This window comes from Neovison vison, chromosome 2, assembly GCF_020171115.1.
Source record: "Neovison vison isolate M4711 chromosome 2, ASM_NN_V1, whole genome shotgun sequence".
Classification (NCBI taxonomy): Eukaryota; Metazoa; Chordata; class Mammalia; order Carnivora; family Mustelidae; genus Neogale; species Neogale vison.
This window is the reverse complement of record NC_058092.1, coordinates 86,170,993-86,192,264: the sequence shown is the minus strand read 5'-3', so window position 1 is coordinate 86,192,264 and position 21,272 is coordinate 86,170,993. Positions and strand designations below refer to the sequence as shown.

The 21,272-nt window shown below is 39.0% G+C and overlaps 1 protein-coding gene across 4 annotated transcripts in view; it reads right to left on the bottom strand.

Moving 5' to 3' along the window:
- CDC14A (cell division cycle 14A) overlaps positions 1-21,272 on the bottom strand; it is a 172,629-nt gene that overhangs the window by 68,524 nt on the left and 82,833 nt on the right. For all 4 annotated transcript variants that reach the window (XM_044238766.1, XM_044238769.1, XM_044238767.1 and 1 more), the window contains exons 7-8: positions 17,803-17,865; positions 5,039-5,126 (exon numbers count right to left, since the gene is read on the bottom strand). In XM_044238766.1, coding sequence (XP_044094701.1) covers positions 5,039-5,126; positions 17,803-17,865 — 151 coding nt within the window. The remainder of the gene's footprint in view (positions 1-5,038; positions 5,127-17,802; positions 17,866-21,272) is intronic.

Genomic DNA, 21,272 nt, shown 5'->3' with positions numbered 1-21,272 from the left:
GTTATTCAAATATAGCAATAGGACACTGGAATAATAACAATAATGATAATAACCATAACTAACATTTACTAAGCATTACTATATGCCCAGCACTAAATGAAGTGCCTCATATGGATCATCACATTAAACCTTGCAATTACCCAGTTATTGCTGCCCAGAAAAGTAAACTAGCCCAGGTACACACAGCTAGTAAGAGATAGAGGCAGCATTTGAGTCCTGGCATTCAGATTCCGGGTCCTGCGCTGGGGCCCATTTCAAGGAAGATCCAACCTGACTCTGTTAGGTCTCCAAACAGTGGAACGTTATATGAACATTAGGGGCTACGCTTCCTACAGTTGGTGAGCAGGTTTATTTAAAATCCTCAAAACTGTTCCAAGTGATTATAATTAACGATGACAATATCCTATGACCTCTGGATAACTGTTTGCAGGCATTATCAATGCATTTAGGACTGGTTTTAGCAGCGTGCAGAGCAAGACAGAGCATTCGTCAGCCCTTTCCTCCAGTTGGCCACTAGATGGCGCCCTGGCATCAGTAAAGCACCGGCAGAGCCCAAGAGCCGGCCAAACAAGGAATTTCAGAGCGGGGTGATTTAAAATTCCTCTCTTCCTAGCCCTTCATTTAAAGTTAGAACCCTGTCAAATGACTAGTCCACCCAGTCATTGTTAAACGTATAAATCTGCGGAGCCTCGGTGGCTCAATCCGTTAAGCATCTGCCCTCGGCTCAGGTCCTGGGATGGAATTCCCAGGATGGGCTCCCTGCTTAAGGGAGAGTCGGCTTCTGCCACCACCCTTTTGCCCCTCCCCTCCACAACCCCCATCTCCCCACAGCTCTTTCCCTCTCTCTCAAATAAATTTAAAAAAAAATTTTTTTTAAAGCTAAAACTTCAAAGTGGGCAGGTAAATGTAGGAAGCAATAAAATATGTTCACTTAGACTCATTAATGAGAAAAATGTAATTAGAGTATCTGTTCGTAAGCACGTATTATGTGCCTGACACTGTGCAAGACACTTCATCTAGTATCTCTGATCGTCACTAGATGCCTGGCTTGTGCATCCTATTTCCCCTGTTTGACATACAAGGAAACTGATGCTCAGTGAAGTTGCAGAGCTCTGGGAAGTTCATGCAACCAGTAAGGGGCACAGTCAGGTTCCACTGCCCAAGCCCTGCACACCTGCTTCTCTAACTATATGACCAAGCTAAACGGGCTTCAAATTGTTGCCAGTCCCTGCCTCAGGCTGTCTTTCTCTGTGTGTGTGTGTGTTTCTTTTTTTCTTTTTAGAGAGGAGAAGGACATTGCCACCTGAGAGTTTGGGGTATAGTTGGGAAAACTGGAGATCCAAAACATGTTTCATTCTACTGCTTTATTATTCATGTATCAATTCAAATTTATTAAACCAAAAAAAGTTAGAGCACTTCTCTTCCCCACCACCAAAACAAGTGGACAAAGATGACTGTAACAAACTCTACTTATTCTGTGTTGACACAACACAAACTTAAGACTCTTAAAACACATTCTGCCCTGATCCTAGGATTTTAAGGCTTCTTTGGCGACATCCTAGAAACAGCTATTTGAGTGTTAATTTCTGTAAAATCTACCTTTTCTATTAACAAACCCTAACATGACTTTCAGCCTCCTCAAGAAACACAGTTTCTCAATTAAAAACAAAAAACAAAAAACAAGAAATAACAACAAAAACAAAACAAAAAACAAGCATCGAGATTTCACTGTAATTGGATCAAGTCTATTAATTCCATCACAAAATTATTTCAGACCTTTTTTCCCTCAACGTAAGAGGGCACAATAGATGCATAGGTGGGAAAAAAATATGCCCATAGAGCAGCATCTTAGGTGTTTATTTCTAGATTATATAATTACAGGTGACTTTTTCTCCATATTGCTTAAATTTTCTATAGTGAACATATACTTTTCCTCTGCAGTAAGATGAAAAAGAACACCGAATTTGGAATCAAAGAAACCTGTGTTTGAACCCACATGCTGCCACTTTCTGGTTGTGTAAATCTGGGAAAGCGAGGTAACTCCTCTGATTCTCTACCTTCTCTTCCAAAAAATAACTCCTACCTCCCCTCGAGGGTGGTTCTGATTCTTAGAGAGATGATACGTGCGCAAAAGTCTTATCAGTCCCATTCGTGACATATAAGCAAATGTAGCTATAATTATTTCCCAACATTATAATATGCAACCAAAAGGAATTTTTAAAGATTTTTGACAATTAAAAGGCACAATCTTCCGGTTATTAAAAAAAAAAAAAAAACAAGACACACGGATGTAATATACAGCCAAAGGAATATAGTCACTAATAATGTAACAACTGTGCATTTTGACAGATTATAACTAGACTGAATGTGGGGACCATGTCCTAATGGAGAAAAATATCCGATCACTATATTGTACACCGAAAACTAATACAGTACTGTAGGTCAGCTGCTCTTCCAAAAAAAAAAAAAAAAGAACTATCTTTTATCTACTGATCTGACTACTTAAGAATTTAGAGGGAAAAGGAGAAATACAAAGAAATGTATGAACATTTGCCAACCATGAAAAGTGAAAAACTGTAAACAGTGTAGATCTCATTCAAAAAGTAACAGCATTATGGCACATTACTGAATAATATACAAAGCAGTCATGGAAAAGTATAATGAAAATCAACATTTACTACCATGGAAAGAAGTCTGTGATAATGTTAAGTGAAAAAAGCTGATATAAGATAGTAATCATTGGGCGCCTGGGTGGCTCTGCGGGTTAAGCGGCTAACTCTTGATTTTGGCTCAGGTCATGATCTCAGGATCATAAGATCGAGCCCCGCGTGGGGCTGTGTGTACAGTAGGGAGCCTGCCTGAGATTCTCTCTCTCCCTCTTCATCTGCCCCTCCCCTCGTTCACATACACTCTCTCTCTCTAAAACAAATAAAATTTTTCTTAAAAAAGTAATCACAATGCTATGCTTATAAAGAAAGAAAGGTTTATTTTTTTAAGTGTGTATGTGTGTGTGTGTTCACTGGAAGAGGAAAAAAATGTGTGCACGCAAATACAGAGAAGCAGGTGAAAAGAAAATTAGAACCCTCATAATCCCACCACCAACTCTTAGCCCTAGAAAACTTGGGTAGAATTATAGGTCACCCTTATGTGGTTTTTATTAATTCATCTGCATTTTATTTTTTTAATATAAGCATGTATTAGCTCTCTAAAAAGGTTTTAAATGATTCTATAAGTTACACTTCTCACCTTCTCTTGAAGAAAATGTCATAAATCACAGGAATCCTAAATGGCAAAATTCTTTCAACTTCATGAAACGAACGCCCACCAACAAAGCCACGACTGAAACTAAACACCTTCTAAGATTTTCTGGGTCTGAGTCAGATCATTTTGCACAGAAGGCCAAAGGTAAATCAAATCAATTCTGTCTTTAAAGACCAAGTGCCAGAAAGCAGTTTCCTTAGGCACTTAACATGTTACTCATGACAATCCAATGTGACAGAGGTTAATCAATGTCTGGAAAAAATAAATTCATTAGCAAACTCATGAATGAGAAGATGTAATTCTGGCTTCAGTACACAGGCCTTCTACTTGGTAGCTTAACTCTCTAGACTTGCATCACCCATCACAGGGAATCCATGATTCAAACAGAGTTCCCTGGAAGATACATTGTAGGCATGAAATAAGCAGCATATCTGTGGGAGCTCAAATAAATCAGCAAATCTGGATGCATGATTCACAATATACAATGGAACTAGATTTTAGAATTAATCCTTAGGAAGATAATGGTGATAAAAGGAGAATAAATCTAAAGTTGGGGTTTCAGATTATGTTCCCTAAAAGACTAAAATTCCTCTCTTCCTAGCCCACCAAATCTATGACCAGATAAAGAACAACAACAAAAAAAAAAATTAAAAAATAAAAAAAAAGGAGGGGGGGGAAGCTATTATGTTCTCAGGTGAAATTTTTAAATATTATGTACTCTTCCCATAAATTGTTCCTAAACCTTTGGTGCCTATCATTACTTGTCTTCTAGGAATATTGGTAGATTGAAAAAAAATAGAAAATATTAATGGGAAAACTCACATAGCTGATTTTGTTTCACTGTTTTGCTTTTTTTGTCTTCCTGAGTATGTATGCCCCTGGCTATACATATAGCAGTGAGTAATTTAATTACTGGGAGCTAGAAAGTTGTTCTCATTGTCATAATGGAAATAAACAGATCAGTGTACTGGCAATATTTAGGAGCCCAGCTCTGGGATGGAGAACCAGTTCCCCTTATTACTCTGGGCAAACTCCCTACTCATAAGCCTCAGTTTCTCCCTCTGCAAAATGGAGATACATATACCTGTATCTCACAGAGGTGTGTATTAAATGAGACAATGTGTTGCTTAGATAGCAACTAGCGCATAGCAACTGCTCAATAAATGACGCCTATTATCATCACCCTTGTTATTGTTCTACATGATGTTCCCCAAAGAATACCTTAATGTAGCACTCTACCACCAAATAAATCTCAGAACCACTGAGAGAATTCAACAATCTATTTACTAGTTTGACCAGCCTGCTTCTCAGATTGTTCTTTGATAACTGGGTCAGGTAAAGTGCCTATTTAGGGTAATTTAAAATTTTTCTAGTTTTATTTATTTATTTATTTTTAGGGGTGTGTGTGTTTGTTTGTTTGTTTGTTTAATTTTACTCATGAGAGACAGAGAGAGGAAGAGGCAGAGGCAGAGGCAGAAGCAGGGAGCCCAATGCGGGACATGATCCCAGGATTCTGGGATCATGACCTGAGCTGAAGGCAGACACTTAACCAACTGAGCCACCCAGGTGCCCCCCAAATTTTCTAGTTTTAAAACAGGATTATAAATCCACCTACTAAACTGTAATATTTAACACACTAATTACTACAGCTCAATTTTTTAAATAAATAAATATTCTTTGGGGAATAGTATCAAAAGAAAGGATTATCTGATGAAATTAAGAAATTGAAGATGAACTGAAATAAATTTTTGGATGGCAAAGTAAAGAACAAACCTACCATTTTCAATTTTGCTTTTTGGATGTGGTCCACTAAATGCTAAAAATTTTCCTGGAACAATCCAGTTGAAGTCACCATTTTCAACTCGCTGGTAGAAATTTGTGAGAAAAGAGAAGAAAAATATTTTATAATTCTTATACAATTTAGGAAACCCTTACAAATAAAACTGCTTTTCATTCTATTAGTACTATTGGACGTTCATGAAGGCAACGTTAAACAACTTAAAATAAAAACATGCATCTGATTCTGAAAATGGTATTTCTTTTTTTTTTAAATAGTTTTTTATTTTTTATAAACATATATTTTTATCCCCAGGGGTACAGGTCTGTGAATCGCCAGGTTTACACACTTCACCAAAATGATATTTCAATCCTCTTTAGAAAAAGCTTTATTACCTAGACTGTTTGAAAAGTTTATAAAACCTTAAAGTGGAGGTACTTTGCTTAAAATAATTTGGTCTCCCAGCTATCCTGCAATGAAATGAAATAAAAACAAACATTGCTTATCCTCACAATAAATAAAGGGAGAGAAGATAAAAGGAAATATCAGCACTTTCCATGAACATGGTAAACATATTTTAAAGAATGAAAAAAAATTATAAATATCAGGGTCATAATGAACACACTTCCTTTTTTCTGTTTTTTTAAGGTCGCTACTGTTGTCAATGCTGATATTTCAACTGGGAAACAGAAGGAGGCAGGAGTGAAAAACAGAGGATCATCAGACCCTCGAGGTATACCACAAACGAGTCCACCACGGTCTCCGGCAGGGGCTACAAACTCAAACAGCTACACAGGCCAGGTGAGAGACATAAGTAAAGGCCGGTGGATCCTCAGCTCTAGCTAAAGAGTCGCCCTGCAGAAAAGGCTAACTGAATGTGGCTGACCTGCTAAATGGGTTTTTATGTGAATCTCTCTATACCTCATGTTGACTATTTTAAGTTAAGTTTTTAAATAAAATGAAACCAAATTTAACACACCTGTGGGCCAACTTCGATCACCAGTTGTCAACCTCTGGTCTGCATTCTCTATAGGATCCTCAGAAAAGGCTTGGAGACCAGGGAAGGGGCCCAGAATCCTCCCACTGCTCCATGATCTCCTCCATTTCCTTCTCTTCCCGATGTGCCTCTAAACCCATAGAACAGTGGGGCAGGGCTGAAGACACCCAAGGTTTGCAGGGAAGTGGGGAACATCTGTGCAATGCATCGTAAAACCTATGCATCACTTCTTCACATGAGCCTTCTTAAGCCCACCCACAACCCTCACCCCCATCCCACACCAGGCCAGCTTCTAGTCTCCCATCTCCACCCTCCGGGCTCTCTAGCACTGCACAGATACCTCCACAGGCTGGGAAAGCAGTTCTCTTTACTGGGCCAAGACTATCCATTAGAAAAGCTTTCTCCTCCACCGCCACATGGCACACACTTCAACGGCAAGACTAGGTACCAAATACAGTCCTCATTCTACCGTAAGAACTTCTGAGTATTTGTTAGATTAACTGGAGTTAACACCATGATGGACACTGAAGCCTCTACTTTAATTACTTATGCTACTACTACCATTTCCAATTTTCATGAAAATCAAAACTTAGCTGTACAGTGTCTATGTTTAAAATGAGATGTTTCTTTTCAGTCATAAGAAGTTATAAATGAAACTTTAGTGACACTTTATAAATGTCTGAATTGCATTCATCTTAACTATAATAAATGTAATATCTGCATAATACCAGAAATAAAATCTCAGAGCTACTGAGTGTTATGATTCCATATACCAAATTGTATCTCGGGCAAAACTATCTATTCATAACAATTTGAATAAAGAATCTAATATATAACTCTCTATGGTAATTAAACCTTTTCTTATTTAAAGAAAGCAGTCTCTAATGACCCAATATCCCTCCTTAAGTAATTAATATACTTAAAACACTATTTAAAAATTCCAAAATAAAGGTATGTTCTAATCACCAAAAGGCTAAAGGCAATTCTTTATGAACAGTAAAAGAAAACTGGTTTCTATGTTCACTGTTTCTGTATCCTTGACCACAAAGTAAGCCTAGACAAATATATTGTGCTACATCCATTTATTTGGATTATAGACATTTGGTTAAACAGTAACCTTTTATAATCAATCATATGGAGAAAAATAGTGGACTTACTAAGATACATCACTCACAAAACCAAAAGAATATGTTTGCAAATCTGCCTACCCAAAAAGGTAAACATTAGATAATATTGGACTACATTAAGTAGCTTGGATAAGGTTGATCGGGTAAACAATGAGATTTGGGTCTTAGATCCAAATCTGAAAAAAAAAAACAAGAAAGTTACAGATTTCAACTGACTAATATAAGCTTACTTCGGTAAGCTTCCCAAATTAATATCTGTGCCTTCTTTCACAGTGAATTATACAAATGTCAATATTTATCAATAATAAAATATTTAAGAGGACACAAATTGGTTTTCTAATTAAATACACACACACACTCTTCAAAGAAATCCAGGTCAGACAGGAACTGAAAGGACTTTCCAACCCTACCATATTTTACAAACATCTCAGCAAGGATGAGGCAAGAAGATGGTTTTATCTCTTACATTCCAAAGCCTCCTGCCTACCAAGGACTATGTAGGAAAACTGCACCTGTTCTTACTATAAGAAAGTAAAATAAAAATAAAAGTTCGAATTCCTGAAACATATATATAAGTATCAATACTCACTTTACTATGGATTCTTCAGTCTACAAAAGAGCAAGTCTACATGGCGGTGGGGTGGGAGGTTGGGGTACCAGGTGGTGGGTATTATAGAGGGCACAGCTTGCATGGAGCACTGGGTGTGGTGAAAAAATAATGAATACTGTTTTTCTGAAAATAAATAAATTGGAAAAAAAAAAAGCAAGTCTACAACCAGATTTCTTTGAAATATCTAACTCTGCTGCTGCATTTAAAATAAAATTTTGGAAAAAAATCAAGTTTTCTTGCAAAGTAAATAAGTATTAAAACTGGAAAAATAAAAAAGTAAACATAATTTGACTTGAAAACATAAATTTTTATAACATTTAAGAAATATATCTATGCTGGTAAGGCATGCCTCTGTTGTTACGGTCACAAATATATTTTTCAGTCCCAATACTGAAAATTACCTGGCATTTTACCATTGTCATAAACAGACAATAAAACAGGAAAGACAGACCTTGAGGTCAACAATTACAGGATTGATTCCCTTTATCAACAGATGTGCTTTCTAGGACAACATGAACAAACAGTATTTAAGCACAATTCAACATTCCTTAAAACATTTGCTGAGCCTTTATTATGTCTCAAAGACTATAACTTGGTGTCACACACAAAATAAAAAAAAGTATTTTCTCTGTGCTCTTAAGGAGCCTGAAAGCAAGTGGGAGTGACAAAGAACAGTAATAATAACAGATGCAAATACATAGATAGCTCTGACTGTGTGCCAGGCTCTACTCTGTTACAGGCAACTCATTTCATGCACCAGCCCTATGAGGTGGGTGCTGTTAGCTCTATCTTGTACCCATTGCTATGAACGAAATGTTTGTGTCCCCTCAAAACTCATATGTCAAAACCTAATCCCAGTATGATAATATTTGGAAGTGGGGCCTTTGGGGGGCAATCAGATTATAAGGATGGCGTCCTCAGGAATGGGATAGGCGTCCTTATAGAAGAGAACCCAGAGAGCGCCTTTGCCTTTCTACCATGAGAAGACACACAGAGAATGAAGCCACAGAAGAAGGCCACCAGACGCCACATCTGCTGGTGCCCTGACCTTGGATCTGCCAGCCTACAGAACTGTGAGAAATAACTGTTGTTTAATCCACCCGGTCTATGGTACTTTTGTTACAGAAGCCAAGACTAAGATACCAATTTAAAAAAAAAAAAAAAAGTTGCATTACACTTTGAAAAGAGCTCTAATAGAAGCATATAAGAGGTGTAATGATGGTACAAAACTATTTGAAAAATCAAAAAGGCAGAACTACAAAGTCTCCCTTTATTTGTTAAAAAGTACCTTTCTTATATTTCCCTAACTTCTGAAACAATAAAATAGTGTTGGTATAGTTGTATTACATAAATGCAAATATACTGCAGTAATTGGCATTTTATGTTCTCAAAGCAAAGTAAATATTTGAGTTATTTGGTTTAAATTAAAATGCCATGCCATCTGGCTTTAGATAATTAAACTCTAGATTATTAATTTAGATTCGCTTTGAGAGAGACAGTGTGGTGGAGGGAAAGAGGAGGGCCCCATGTGGATGACTGTTTCACCTCTGCTCTCTCCAGCTGGGGTGGGGAGACATGTGTGGGAGAAACCCCTTAGGAGACTGCCCAGCAGCCCAGGCCAGTGATGCCTCTGCTGATGCAGACGCTGGCAGCAGGAACCCAGGGAACGTTTACAGGTGCCACTGCTCATGTTATGGCAATTTGAGGCCACAGGCACATATACGATTGTTGAAACTTGGAAGCAGGTGCCCTCACTCACAGAGAGCATGCTCAACAACAAACCAGAGCCCTAGGAAAGGGCAGCATTTCAGGTGGGCGAAGGAAGAAAAAGTGCTTGCAAAGGAAACTTGAGAAAGATGGCCTGAGATGCAAAGGACGGAACCTTAGAAGTTAGGGAAGGAAAGGGGGTGTCCAGAATTAGAGAGTGGCCACAGAACAAATCAAGTAGGAAGGAAATCAAACACGACCATCTGGTTTGCTGACTCTTCTATGGGCAAGGAAGTTTCATGAGACTCACAAAGGTAAAAACTAGACCATCACCAACTGACTGACTAATAACAAAGTCAAGGCTGCTCTCTCAAGAAGCTTGGACAGAAACCAAACAGCAATTAAAGAGGAAGGAAAAAACCATGGGAAATTCTTAGGACAAGGTAGACCTCAAAACATTTTATAGAGTTAACCAACATGATCTTTGAACCAGGAATGGGCATAGTGGATCAGTAGGTGTGGCAATACTGGGTCCCTCCACATTAGTAGCTGCAGTGTCCAGGAAGGCATTCTGCTCCCTTGAACTTGGAGCCTTTGAGTAGTATAATCAGTACTGCAGGATAGCTTCAGGAGATGCTTCTAACAGCTGAGTTGTCAAATCCCTGTGGAAGGCATACTTCCAAGGTGCCTCCAGGTGGTGAGGACGTGCTCACCTACCCGCATTCTAGAGCTTGCTTAACTCCAGTCCTGTGGCAGGAATTCACGAGAAATAACAAGGGTGGAAACTGCCATGTTTCTAGTTCAGTAACCCATGAAGAAGAGGGCAGACCAAGCAAGCAACACCCAGATTACACTCTAGTTTGGTAGACAAACTTTAATCCAAAGCAAAGCCTTGAAACATACCTCGGGTGTTCAACAGCAGTAACTCCTACTGGTGACCTGAGGTGGTGCATAGAGCAATGGGAGACCTAAGCTTCCTGCGTGAGGTATATACAGAAGGCTGACCTGAGGAGTCTATACCACCCAGTTTGACAATTTACTTATTAACTGCAGTGAAGGATGACATAGTCAACCTGGGGACAGTCTCTGCTCATATATTAACCTAAACTGATGTTACAGAGATAGCCTAGTTGAAGACTATAATACCTAGCAATCTGTGTGGCACATAACAGGTTTAAAAAAAACAAAAACAAAAAAACTCACTCTTGGGTGCCTGGGTACCTCAGTTCATTAAGCACCTGCCTTCAGCTCAGGTCAGGATCTCATGATCCTGGGATCGAGCCCCACATCGGACTCCCTGCTCAACGGGGAGTCTGCTTCTCCCCACGACTGCCCCTCCGCCCCCACTTGTACTCTTTTTCTCTCTCAAATAAATAAATAAAATCTTTAAAAACAAAAACAAAAACTCACTCCTGAAGCATAGATTGGCTGGTAAAGAAAGAAAGAAACATCATTTGAAGATGTTGTCTGCCATAGTCAGTACCTTCTTCCCCAGGAGTGGTACTACAAAATCAGAACGCATTCTTCATTAATAAGTCATGGTCACTTTCCATTGAAAAGTAGTTACCTCTAACAGATTATATCAAAGATCCTGGAAGGTGCTATACTTCTGTTTTCAGTATTCATTTAATCATTTATTTATTCTTTCATTCTACAAACATTTAATGAGCGCCCACTATGAATATACTACACTACTGAGTACTTATTCATACGAAGATGAATAAAACATAGTTCCTGACCTCAAGGAGCCAGAGGGCAGGGAAGACACAGATGTGTAAACAGCATCAAGCAACTCTGTGCGAGAAGAGCTCCCAAAGAGCTGGGAATGACTTAGACACATCTACGTAAATATGGTGGGCAGGAAAGGAGGGATCGTGGGCACGAGGGAGAACAAGAGCGTGAAATGCTGCAGTCTGGGAAACTAACGTGGTGTTGGGTCTGGGAAGGGAAGGGAAAAGGGCAAGAGTGGAGGGGAAGGAAAATCCCATGTCAAGAGGGCCTTTGGGACCGTATTAAGGAATTTGCATTTCCTCCACAATTTCAGTTAGTGTGGAGCCCAGAGAGGACCCAATGCAGGAGACTGATATAATCAGACTCAATTTCTAAGACACTGACAGTAATATGGAAGAGACCCAAGAGTCAAGACCCACTCCCAGACATCCAGAATTGACCAACACTTTCTCATGAACAGTTCCCACGTGGGCTTGTTGTGATGTGGCTAAGATTATGTGAAGTCACCTCCTAGAATAGCAATGCTCTTTTCCCAGAAGAACACCCAGTAGGTGGATAGCCAATAATAATGACTTATTAATTACTAGACTATTTCAGGAGCAAAATTTTCCACATTCAGTCTGCCATGGACAAAAGAGAAATTCTGTGTACATAACTCATCTGATAAGCATGAAGATGGGGCTTGTGACAAAGGTCAGACATGATAACTTCTGCAAGAATATATTGATTCTAAGAGAGCAGATGATAAGAACAAAGTCTCTAATCCCACACATGAAGAGATGATACTGTAGGGACCCTCTTGAGGAAAAAAAAAGAAAGAAAGAAAGAAAGTATTAGACCTAGCAAATATACTGAGAAAACAGGAGGTACTTAATAAACATCTGTTCAATAAACAAACTGAAAAGTTATCAATTGAGGCCATAAAGAGTATAATACAGCTTCCTGACCCTCACATAACAAAGGTTGATCTGTACATCATTATTTCTGTTGGACAAAGCTTTCCACCCAGTGAAACACAATGGATTTGCCTGGGCAGGACCAGGGCAGCCAGAGGCCCCAGGCCAGTCATCGACAGCTGTGAGCTATAATCACAGGGTACTGAGCAAATATTATCCTTTTCCACGTGCGCCTTGATGAGAGAAACAAGAGAAGGCCCCGTACTGTGTCTCCACACTCAAGCAGGCAGTAACCCGTCGGTCCGGCACCCGGCCTGCGGTAACCAGGGGCAACTCTAACCGCACCCATCAAGTAACCACTGGTAAAGTGGCCCCGGGTTGGCAGCTTGTGAAAGCAAAGTGTCAAGTCAATAATTCTGGGAACTATCCTCACACTGACAATGCTACTTCACAGAAAGCACTTTTTTTTTCTTTTCTCAAAAAAGGGATGATTCGGGGGTGGGGGGGGAGATAGTGGAAGATATAAAATAAGTCCAAGCATGACGTCAATGTAACTTCTTCATTTTTGAAGCAGGCATTACGTAAACTTGAAACTCCATCTAATCCCCAAAAGAGTATTTAAGACAACTTCTTGCAATTACATGGGCCAAATTCTGGATGGGGTAATAAATGAGGAGGCATCTCCACATGCTGCCCCTGAAGCTTGTTTCTTTGCCCCTCTCTGCTCCTCCCCTCTCCCGGGGACAGGATGCTGCTCTGGGAGCCTGTGTGTGGCCAACATAGAGACATCATCGAAGACGGCAGACTTCCAGTCAATAGTAGAAAGCCCCTCAGAGACATCCAAATAACAAACAAAAGACACAACTTCAAGCTCTCTTTGAGGAATAATGACTTAAAATAATGCCTAAGAGCAGCACCATTCATTTTCGGCAAGGTAAGGATAGTTCCCCCAAAAAGAGTTTAAAAAAGGCTGACAGAAGGCGGACTCTGTGTATGGATGCTACTGCAGGGCCTCACAAGCAGTATATTATCCTACACGAGCAATTGCCATATAGAGGTATATGAGGGTACAGCTCCTCACATACCCACAGAAACATAATTTCAATATTCAAGCTCTTTGATTTTCACTGCTGTTCCCATGAGCCAAAGGTCTATTTCCACTTTTCAAGTAAACCCATGAATGGCCATGTTTCACAGGAGTGACTGCTCTCTCAGTTCTTTGAAAATACCTTGAGATAGGGGGCGACTGGGTGACTCAGTTGGTTAAGCAATTGCCTTCAGCTCAGGTCATGATCCTAGAGTCCCAGGATCAAGTCCCTCATGGGGATCCCTGCTCCATGGGGAGCCTGCTTCTCCCTCTGACCCTCCTTTCACCATGCTCTCTCTTTCCCTCTCTCATTCTCTCTCTCAAATAAATAAACAAAATCTTTAAAAAAAAAAAAAAAAGAAAGAAAGAAAGAAAAAGAAAATACCTGGAGAAAACTGTTGGAAAAGTATGATTGTTTGGACACTGATTCTTAGGGCAAGTGTTGGGGCTATCTTCTTGCAGTTACTTTATGGGACCTTTGTGGCATAGCTGTCAGATTTACATCTATTTGATCAGCCCCAAGGTGAAAAATGCACAGTTCAACAGTGTGGTAAAGAACCTGAGAGACCACATTTTGGAAGATACTTTTGTTCATCAATAATTAATGGGCCATTCTGCAAGTCCCATGAAAATGGAGCAAGAGTCTTAGATATCTTAACCAAACCCCGCTAAATATGACAGGGCTTTAACTCTTACGTGAATAATTAGATCACCTAAAGCAAGGCCATATAACCTGTTCTGTTTATACCAGGTTTCATGTCATTCTGAGGGACTCCAATAGTTCATGGTCAAGACCGTCCCCACAGAATCTGCCTCTAGGTACATGTAGCTACTGAGCACTTGAAATGTGACTAGTCCAGGGGCACCTGGTGGCTCTGCTGGTTAAGCTTCTAACTAATGATCTCAACTCAGTCTTGATTTCAGGGTCATGAGTTCAAGCCCCATACTGGGCTCTATACTGGGTGTGGAGCCTACTTAAAAAAAAAAAAAAAAAAAGTGACTAGTCCAAACTGAGATGTGCCATAGAGCAAACTACATGCTGAGATTTGAAGGCTTAGTTCAAAAATAAAAATGTAAAATACTTCATTAATAATTTTTATACTGATTACATGTTGAAATGATATTTTGGGAATATTGGATTAAATAAAATATATTAAAATTAATTTTATCATTTCTTTTTACTTTTTCTAAATGTGGCTACTAGAATGTTTAAAGTATCTATAATTCTCATTATAGTTCTATTGGACAGTACTGCTCTAGACCCATGAATCACAGGAGGAAAATGGATATAACCCTTTGCAGAATGGCTGGAGATTTACCTGTAGACTTTATAAAGTGAGTATTTCTTATGTTCTGCTGATCTTGTCATTAACAACATTTGGCATTCTTATCATAAAACTGCCCTTCAGGATCACACAGAGATGCAGTCTCATTAATATAGGCTTCTTCTTGAGCCAAACTATATATTAAATGTAGTTCCGTCAAGAAGTGTCTTGGAAAAACTTCATCCTGAACGTTCCCCACTAATCCAAGACTTACAGTCTCCTAATTTGCTGTCAATGATAAAATTTTACTTTGAAAACCACAATGTCTCCATTGGAATACTGACTTTGTTGGAAAACACAAAATATGTGTCTCTAGCTATCCCACAAGTTCACCCATTGTCCAAACTCACTAAGGCAGGTGAGAGAACAGCGAGCAAAATTATGACAAGTATCAGGCCCACAGACTGTCGGGAACAGAGTTCCTTTATTTATTCATTAAATAGCATTTATGACATGCTCACTCCCCAAAAAGCATACTTCTCTTTGTGATTTTCTTTTCCTGGGCCTTATGATAGAATGGATATATCATTCTCAGAAAGGAAGTAATTTGACAGAAAACTTTCCAAATGTTCACCAACTATCTCCTGCCTCCCATTATTACCTGGGTTGTTGTTGTTGTTACGGTTATTTGTTTACTCAGGGGAGGGTGTGACCACATTCTTAACAGACTTTTTTTTTTTTTTTTTTTTAGTTGGCCAGTAGGTTGGTTTGCAAGAATTAAACTCTACTGTCTCAGGTTTTTCTTTTTCTTTTTTTTTTCCAATTTATTTATTTTCAGAAAAACAGTATTCGTTATTTTTTCACCACATCCAGTGCTCCATGCAAGCTGTGCCCTCTATAATACCCACCACCTGGTACCCCAACCTCCCACGCCCCCGCCACTGCAAACCCCTCAGATTGTTTTTCAGAGTCCATAGTCTCGCATGGTTCATCTCCCCTTCCAATGTGGGTAAATTGTCTCAGGTTTTTCAACAGCTTTTCCAAATACCTCTCAACATCCACATTAAGGTTTAAAAAAAGATGAAGGAATAAGTAAAATGCCAACTATTTTTTTCTTTTTATTGTGGTATTGTTCCTTCCTCCTCCTCTTGAGTGTCCACCCCAGTATCTCCTTTAATGGAAATGGACTTCGCATTTTGCCGTATCATTTTCTCCATGCTCATATTCATGGAGCATGAAACATCTAATTTGGAAGTCCACTTTAAGAAAAGAATACAAAATTATGAATACAAAATGAGGTATAGGACCTTAAAAAATGCCCACACAAGTGTGGGGGGTCCTCTAAAATTTCAGTTTTATTAGCATCACAGGAAATCAGCTCTGCTAATATAATACAGATATACATATATGGGTGAAATGGGATCTCATTACTGTTAATTAAAGGAGGGGATTATATTATGAGCACTTATCTGTATCTCTTCTTCTAAACAATGTATTATAGAAATCGTTCCAAGACAAGTGGTACAGCTCAAATTCACTTTTTCACATCAGCACATAACATTCCATGGTGTGTATGAACTATAAATCACTCAATCTTCCCTTATGAGTGCACAGTCTCTGTTTCTAGCTGGGGGTGGGGGTGGGGTTTGATGGGGGGATTCTTCTGCTGCTACTAAAAATGCCATGACAACCATGCTTTTATGGTTAAAAAAAAATTCAAGATTTTTAATAAATTGTACTACATTTACTAATTTGAGGAGAAATAGCAGTTTTATGATATTAAACCTTTCTATCTAAGTATTCAGTATGTATTTTTCCACTTAGTCATGTCCTATCCACAAGGAATTTGCAATCCAGTAAGAAAAATAAAAACAAGATACAGGAAACATGGATAGTACAAATTGTAACCCATGAAACTGAAGGGAGAAAATACTCAAGAGAGTAATGCTCTGTCTGTAGATGTGACCCACACAAAACAGAGGAGGGGAAACGCTAGAGGGGATGGTCATGTGGCAGAAAGGAAGCTCAGCCAGGACACGGGGACACTCGGGAAGCAGTGAGCACGCAGTTCTGTGGGGCTGGCATGCAAACGGCGCATGGTAAGCAAACAGGAGACAAGGCTCTCGAGGTGGGCTGGAGCCCATCCATGCTAAGAATGCCAGCACAGAGGAGTTCATCCCCATTTCTGCAGAGCAATGCAGTCTGGGGCCAAGAATGATGAGAGTTCTGTTCTAAGATCACTCAAGTCACGCGGGTGAAAGACAGACCAACAGGAGAAGAAGGACCCGTGCTCATTAGAGAGTGCTTCTCATAGTCCAGAGAGGGCACCACACCTGAGCCAGAGGGAAGGAAGGGAGAACAGAGAGCACAGGGAAGAAGAAACACACCAGCAATTCAAATATTGGTTCTATTCGGGAGGGAAAGAGGAGCATTCCTGTTCTTGAGCCTGGGTGAACTGCAGGATTGGTGGTACCATTAATACAGACGAATGAAGCAGAAGACCATAGTGGAGTGAAAGATGGTCAGTTGCTTCTCAGACTGGTTAAGTTTAACTTGTAAACAGGATATCCAAACAGAGATCCTGAACTAGAGCACAAAGGGGGAAGAGCTGCCCTCTCTCACTAAGAGTAGTGATACATTTCACAAGTCGTCTGGAGAACCCCAACAGGTGAGCTCACCTCCATCGAATGTTGGGCCTACTTGAATTCTACAGGCTCCTCATCTTCCAGAAAAGCTGTTTCTTCAACATCTCCTTATACAGCAACCTAGCTGGGACAGCCCTTGCCTAAACTCTGCATCACTGAACAGGCAAGACAATATTCAAAACCACCATGATGCAATGGGAAAAAAAATTCAGCCAATTCGTAGAACTAGGTAAATTCAAGCATATTTAAAAATTAAATTTATGCAGTCAAAAAATATTACAATATAACAAAAATATTACAAGTAAAGTTTTGTTTTAAACAGAATCTGAATTTTTAAAATAACAGTAACTCAGTTTCTCCATCAAACTGTATTTTGAAATTATTTTTTCTCATAAATTAAATGTGCAAAGTAATTGTTAACGGAAGTTTAGTGAAAGGACATTATAGATAATGTCCTTTTCCCAAACTAAACATTTTCCCAAACTAAAATTCTGGTATTCCTGGTTCAAAGGCAATAACCAAAGCTGAAAGGACAAAACTGACAGCTTAAGAAAACTCCCAGAATGCTTTTACTGTAGAAGCCACTCAGTTTGCAATACCTGAGTGTTGGGGCCAGGGAGGGAACAGGGCGGGGGAGTGGAGCACAGGAGATTTTAATTAAATGAAATTATATCTTGTAAAAAATTAAAATGTACAAACCTCATAATGTTCATATTCATCCACATCAAATGTCTCAAAGTCAAAAAATCCATGTTGTAATCCCTAGAAGTAGAATTTGAATTAGTTTTTCCACACCAAATTGGTAAGTCCTCTAGCCATTCCTAGAATTCCTGCTCACAAATGATTCTTACTAATCTGAAGTTTGGAAAGTTTGAAACCTTTCATTTAAAATGCATATCTAGAAATCACCTTCTAACATTGGTAAGTGTGCATTGAGACTTTCTCACAAGTGGGACTTAACACTTGGAAAAGCATCAAAATTTGTCCTGCAAAATATATCTAGAGTCCTTATTTACATTAGTTTTGTATGTAGTAAATTAATTATGTATATAAAATGGAACATACTAGCAAACCTAGAGTTAAAACCTATTGGGAACCAGGCAATTAATTCATATCAAACAATGATAGGATATATAACAGTAACTTTTCAGATAGGAGAAGAAAAATCAATTATTCTTGGGAGGTTTTGTTTTCCTTTGAACATTAATGAGATACTTAGCAAAAAGGGCATTTTTACTTCATAGGCCCTTCTTTGTTCCTAAAACTTCTCGAGAGCATTTGTTTTATGGTCATAGTTACTGACAGAATAAAAGTGTACTTGTCTGCTCTTACAATTTAGAGGAAGAGCTGGTAATTTTTAACAACACAAAGAACACATTCATTACTCTTTTTTATAACTAATGATTTAGAACTTCTAAAAACTATCTAGCTTGCTCAGATATAATATTTTGAAGAGGACAGTCTTTTATTTTATAAATCATGAAGCTGTACAGAGTGTAATAGAATACAAAACCACTGTTACTTTTAAAAGTTACATATTCGAACCATTAAAAATTGAAGAAACTATGAAGCCAAGCTCCAGGACATCTATCTTCAAAAATATGTTCGAGACCAGCATTTTCTAAATGCAGAACGCAGTGTGCCTGGGTGGCTCAGTGGGTTAAGCCCCTGCCTTCAGCTCAGGTCATGATCTCAGAGTCCTGAGATGGAGCCCCTCATCGGGCTGTCTGCTCAGCAGGGAGCCTGCTTCCCCCTCTCTCTCTGCCTACCTCTCTGCCTACTTTTGATCTCTGTCTGTCAAATAAATAAATAAAATCTTTTTTTTTAAAATGCAGAACACAAATCACCTGCAAAAGAAGCAACTCAGTAATTTAGATTTAAAATATAGAGTCCTAAACCCCATATCCCAGAACTATTAAGTGTGATTCTCTGGGGGTAGGATCAACATGTTAATATGCCTTCTAGGTGATTCTTATAAATGATAAATCCTGACACTGCTGAGTTAGTCAACCCCTACTATTATAAGCAAAGCAAGTTATTCAAATTATCTCACCTTTAAATATAGCAACTTAGTAGATCCATCTGTACCATTCCCGGGAAAGAAGTGAGAAAAACAGAGCCAGGACTATAACCTTCCTTCCTTATTTCTTCATCGGAAGTGTGTGTTTGCTTATGTTTCTGTGTGTAGTTCACACCCAGGTAAAACCATGCTTATGATGATGCCAATGCAACAAAATCAGAAAGATATGCTTCCAAACAAGGCAAAAATGCAGCCATACTCTGTCTACACTCTTAGGAATATGGTCCTCACTGCCACGCAACTGCCCACAACACAGGGCTTTATGTAAGTGTGGAGGGGGATAATGTGTCTCAGTTGCTTAAGGACATGTTGAACATCTGTCAGATCTTCTAAAATCTCATCTACGTTTGGATAAAAAAAAAGCCCCAGCTCTTGATGAAACAAGAAATTTACAGAAGACCTTATCCATGAACAAAGTCACACCTTTCCTCTCTAACAGGAAGGATGTCATAAATTTCTATACCCAGTTACCAAGTTACCATAATAGGCGGGGATATTCCAATGTGAACTCTTTCTGAACTTCATACATTTATAAAAAGAAACAGCCTGTACCAGGTGGCAGAATAGGCAAAATAATAACAACAACAATAACAATAAATAAATTACATTCCCCCCCACCTCGGGCTAACTTTTTTAATGCTATAGTTGTGGATTATATATTGAATTATCTCTCCATACATGTTCCTAACTTGTGCTACTAGAAGTCTAGGATGGAGACACTACTTATGGCGGGGGGGCTACAGTGTGCTGACAGTCTTTAAATGGAAAGAAAAATACTTGAAACTATCTTAAACTTTCAGAGTTTAAATTCATTTTTAAATGAAATATCTAAGTCAAAAACAAACATACATAACAGTAGCATACTGATCATATGAATTTTCTCAATTTAAAATGTAACAAAATCAGTCTTACATCAGAAAAGAAACTAGAACAAGAATCATTCTCCTGGTGTATCTATAGTCCATAATGACCCTTGCCCACGGGCTATGCAACATGTACATTCCTGAGTGATACATCATGGCTATATGTTCAAGATGGAATGATGTACTTTGAAACTTCATTAGAATTTCACACTATAGGGGCACCTGGGTGGCTCAGTGGGTTAAGTGTCTGCCTTTGGCTCAGGTCATGATCCCAGGGTCCTAGGATGGAGGTCTGCATGGGCTCCCTGCTCAGTAGGGAGTCTGCTTCTCACTCTGATCCTCTCCCTGCTCATGCTCTCTCTCTCTCAAATAAATAAATAAAATGTTTAAAAATATTTTTAAAAAGAACTTCACAGGATAGCATGCATGACTTCCCAGTAAATCAATGCTTCTAGAACACGTTCTAAAAGTTCTCAAAAATATTTTGGATTCACTTCTCCATTATACATATGAATAACTAATCTATGCCTCCAAACTGCAAAGTGCATCAAATCACCCAGAGTGTCAAACACAGACTGCCCGGCCCCACTCCCATAATTTATGGTTCCGTCAGTCTCGGAGGACGGCTGAGAATTTGCATCTCTAGCGAGCCCCACATTTGACAAACCGTTGATTTATAAGATGCCCTGATAGGATGTTAGAAAGCTCCAAATTGATAAAGAAATGTGAGTTAGAATTAGCCCTGCTAATAGCTCCCTGTAGCCCTAAGAGTGGCTGAACCTCCCTGGGGTTGTTTCCTCATCTATAATAATGAGATAATAATATCTGGCCTACTTACTACTGTAACAATATCCAGGTAGGAAACCAACATGGAAATGTTCCCCTCCACACTAACAGAGGTGTGCAGTGGCTTCCTATCTCTCCCACACCAAGTGCTGGCTTCATAAGGAAGCTGACCCAGTGACAAAGCAATGTCACAGGCACAGAGACAGACAAAGTCATACAATTGCCCAGGAAGAGAAATAATTTAAATAAGGAAGGGAAACCCCCTCTAATTCAATCAGGAGTTACAGAGTTACCCCAGACACCCTTCAATTTGCCCGATGGTCTATATTTTACACATCAATCATTCCATCAAGAAGTGGAAAGCCTTTTGCTAACTGCCTGTCTTCTCTCCAGTGACAAGCAAGGATACTGACATTATTCCTTTTTCATATTTTGAAACA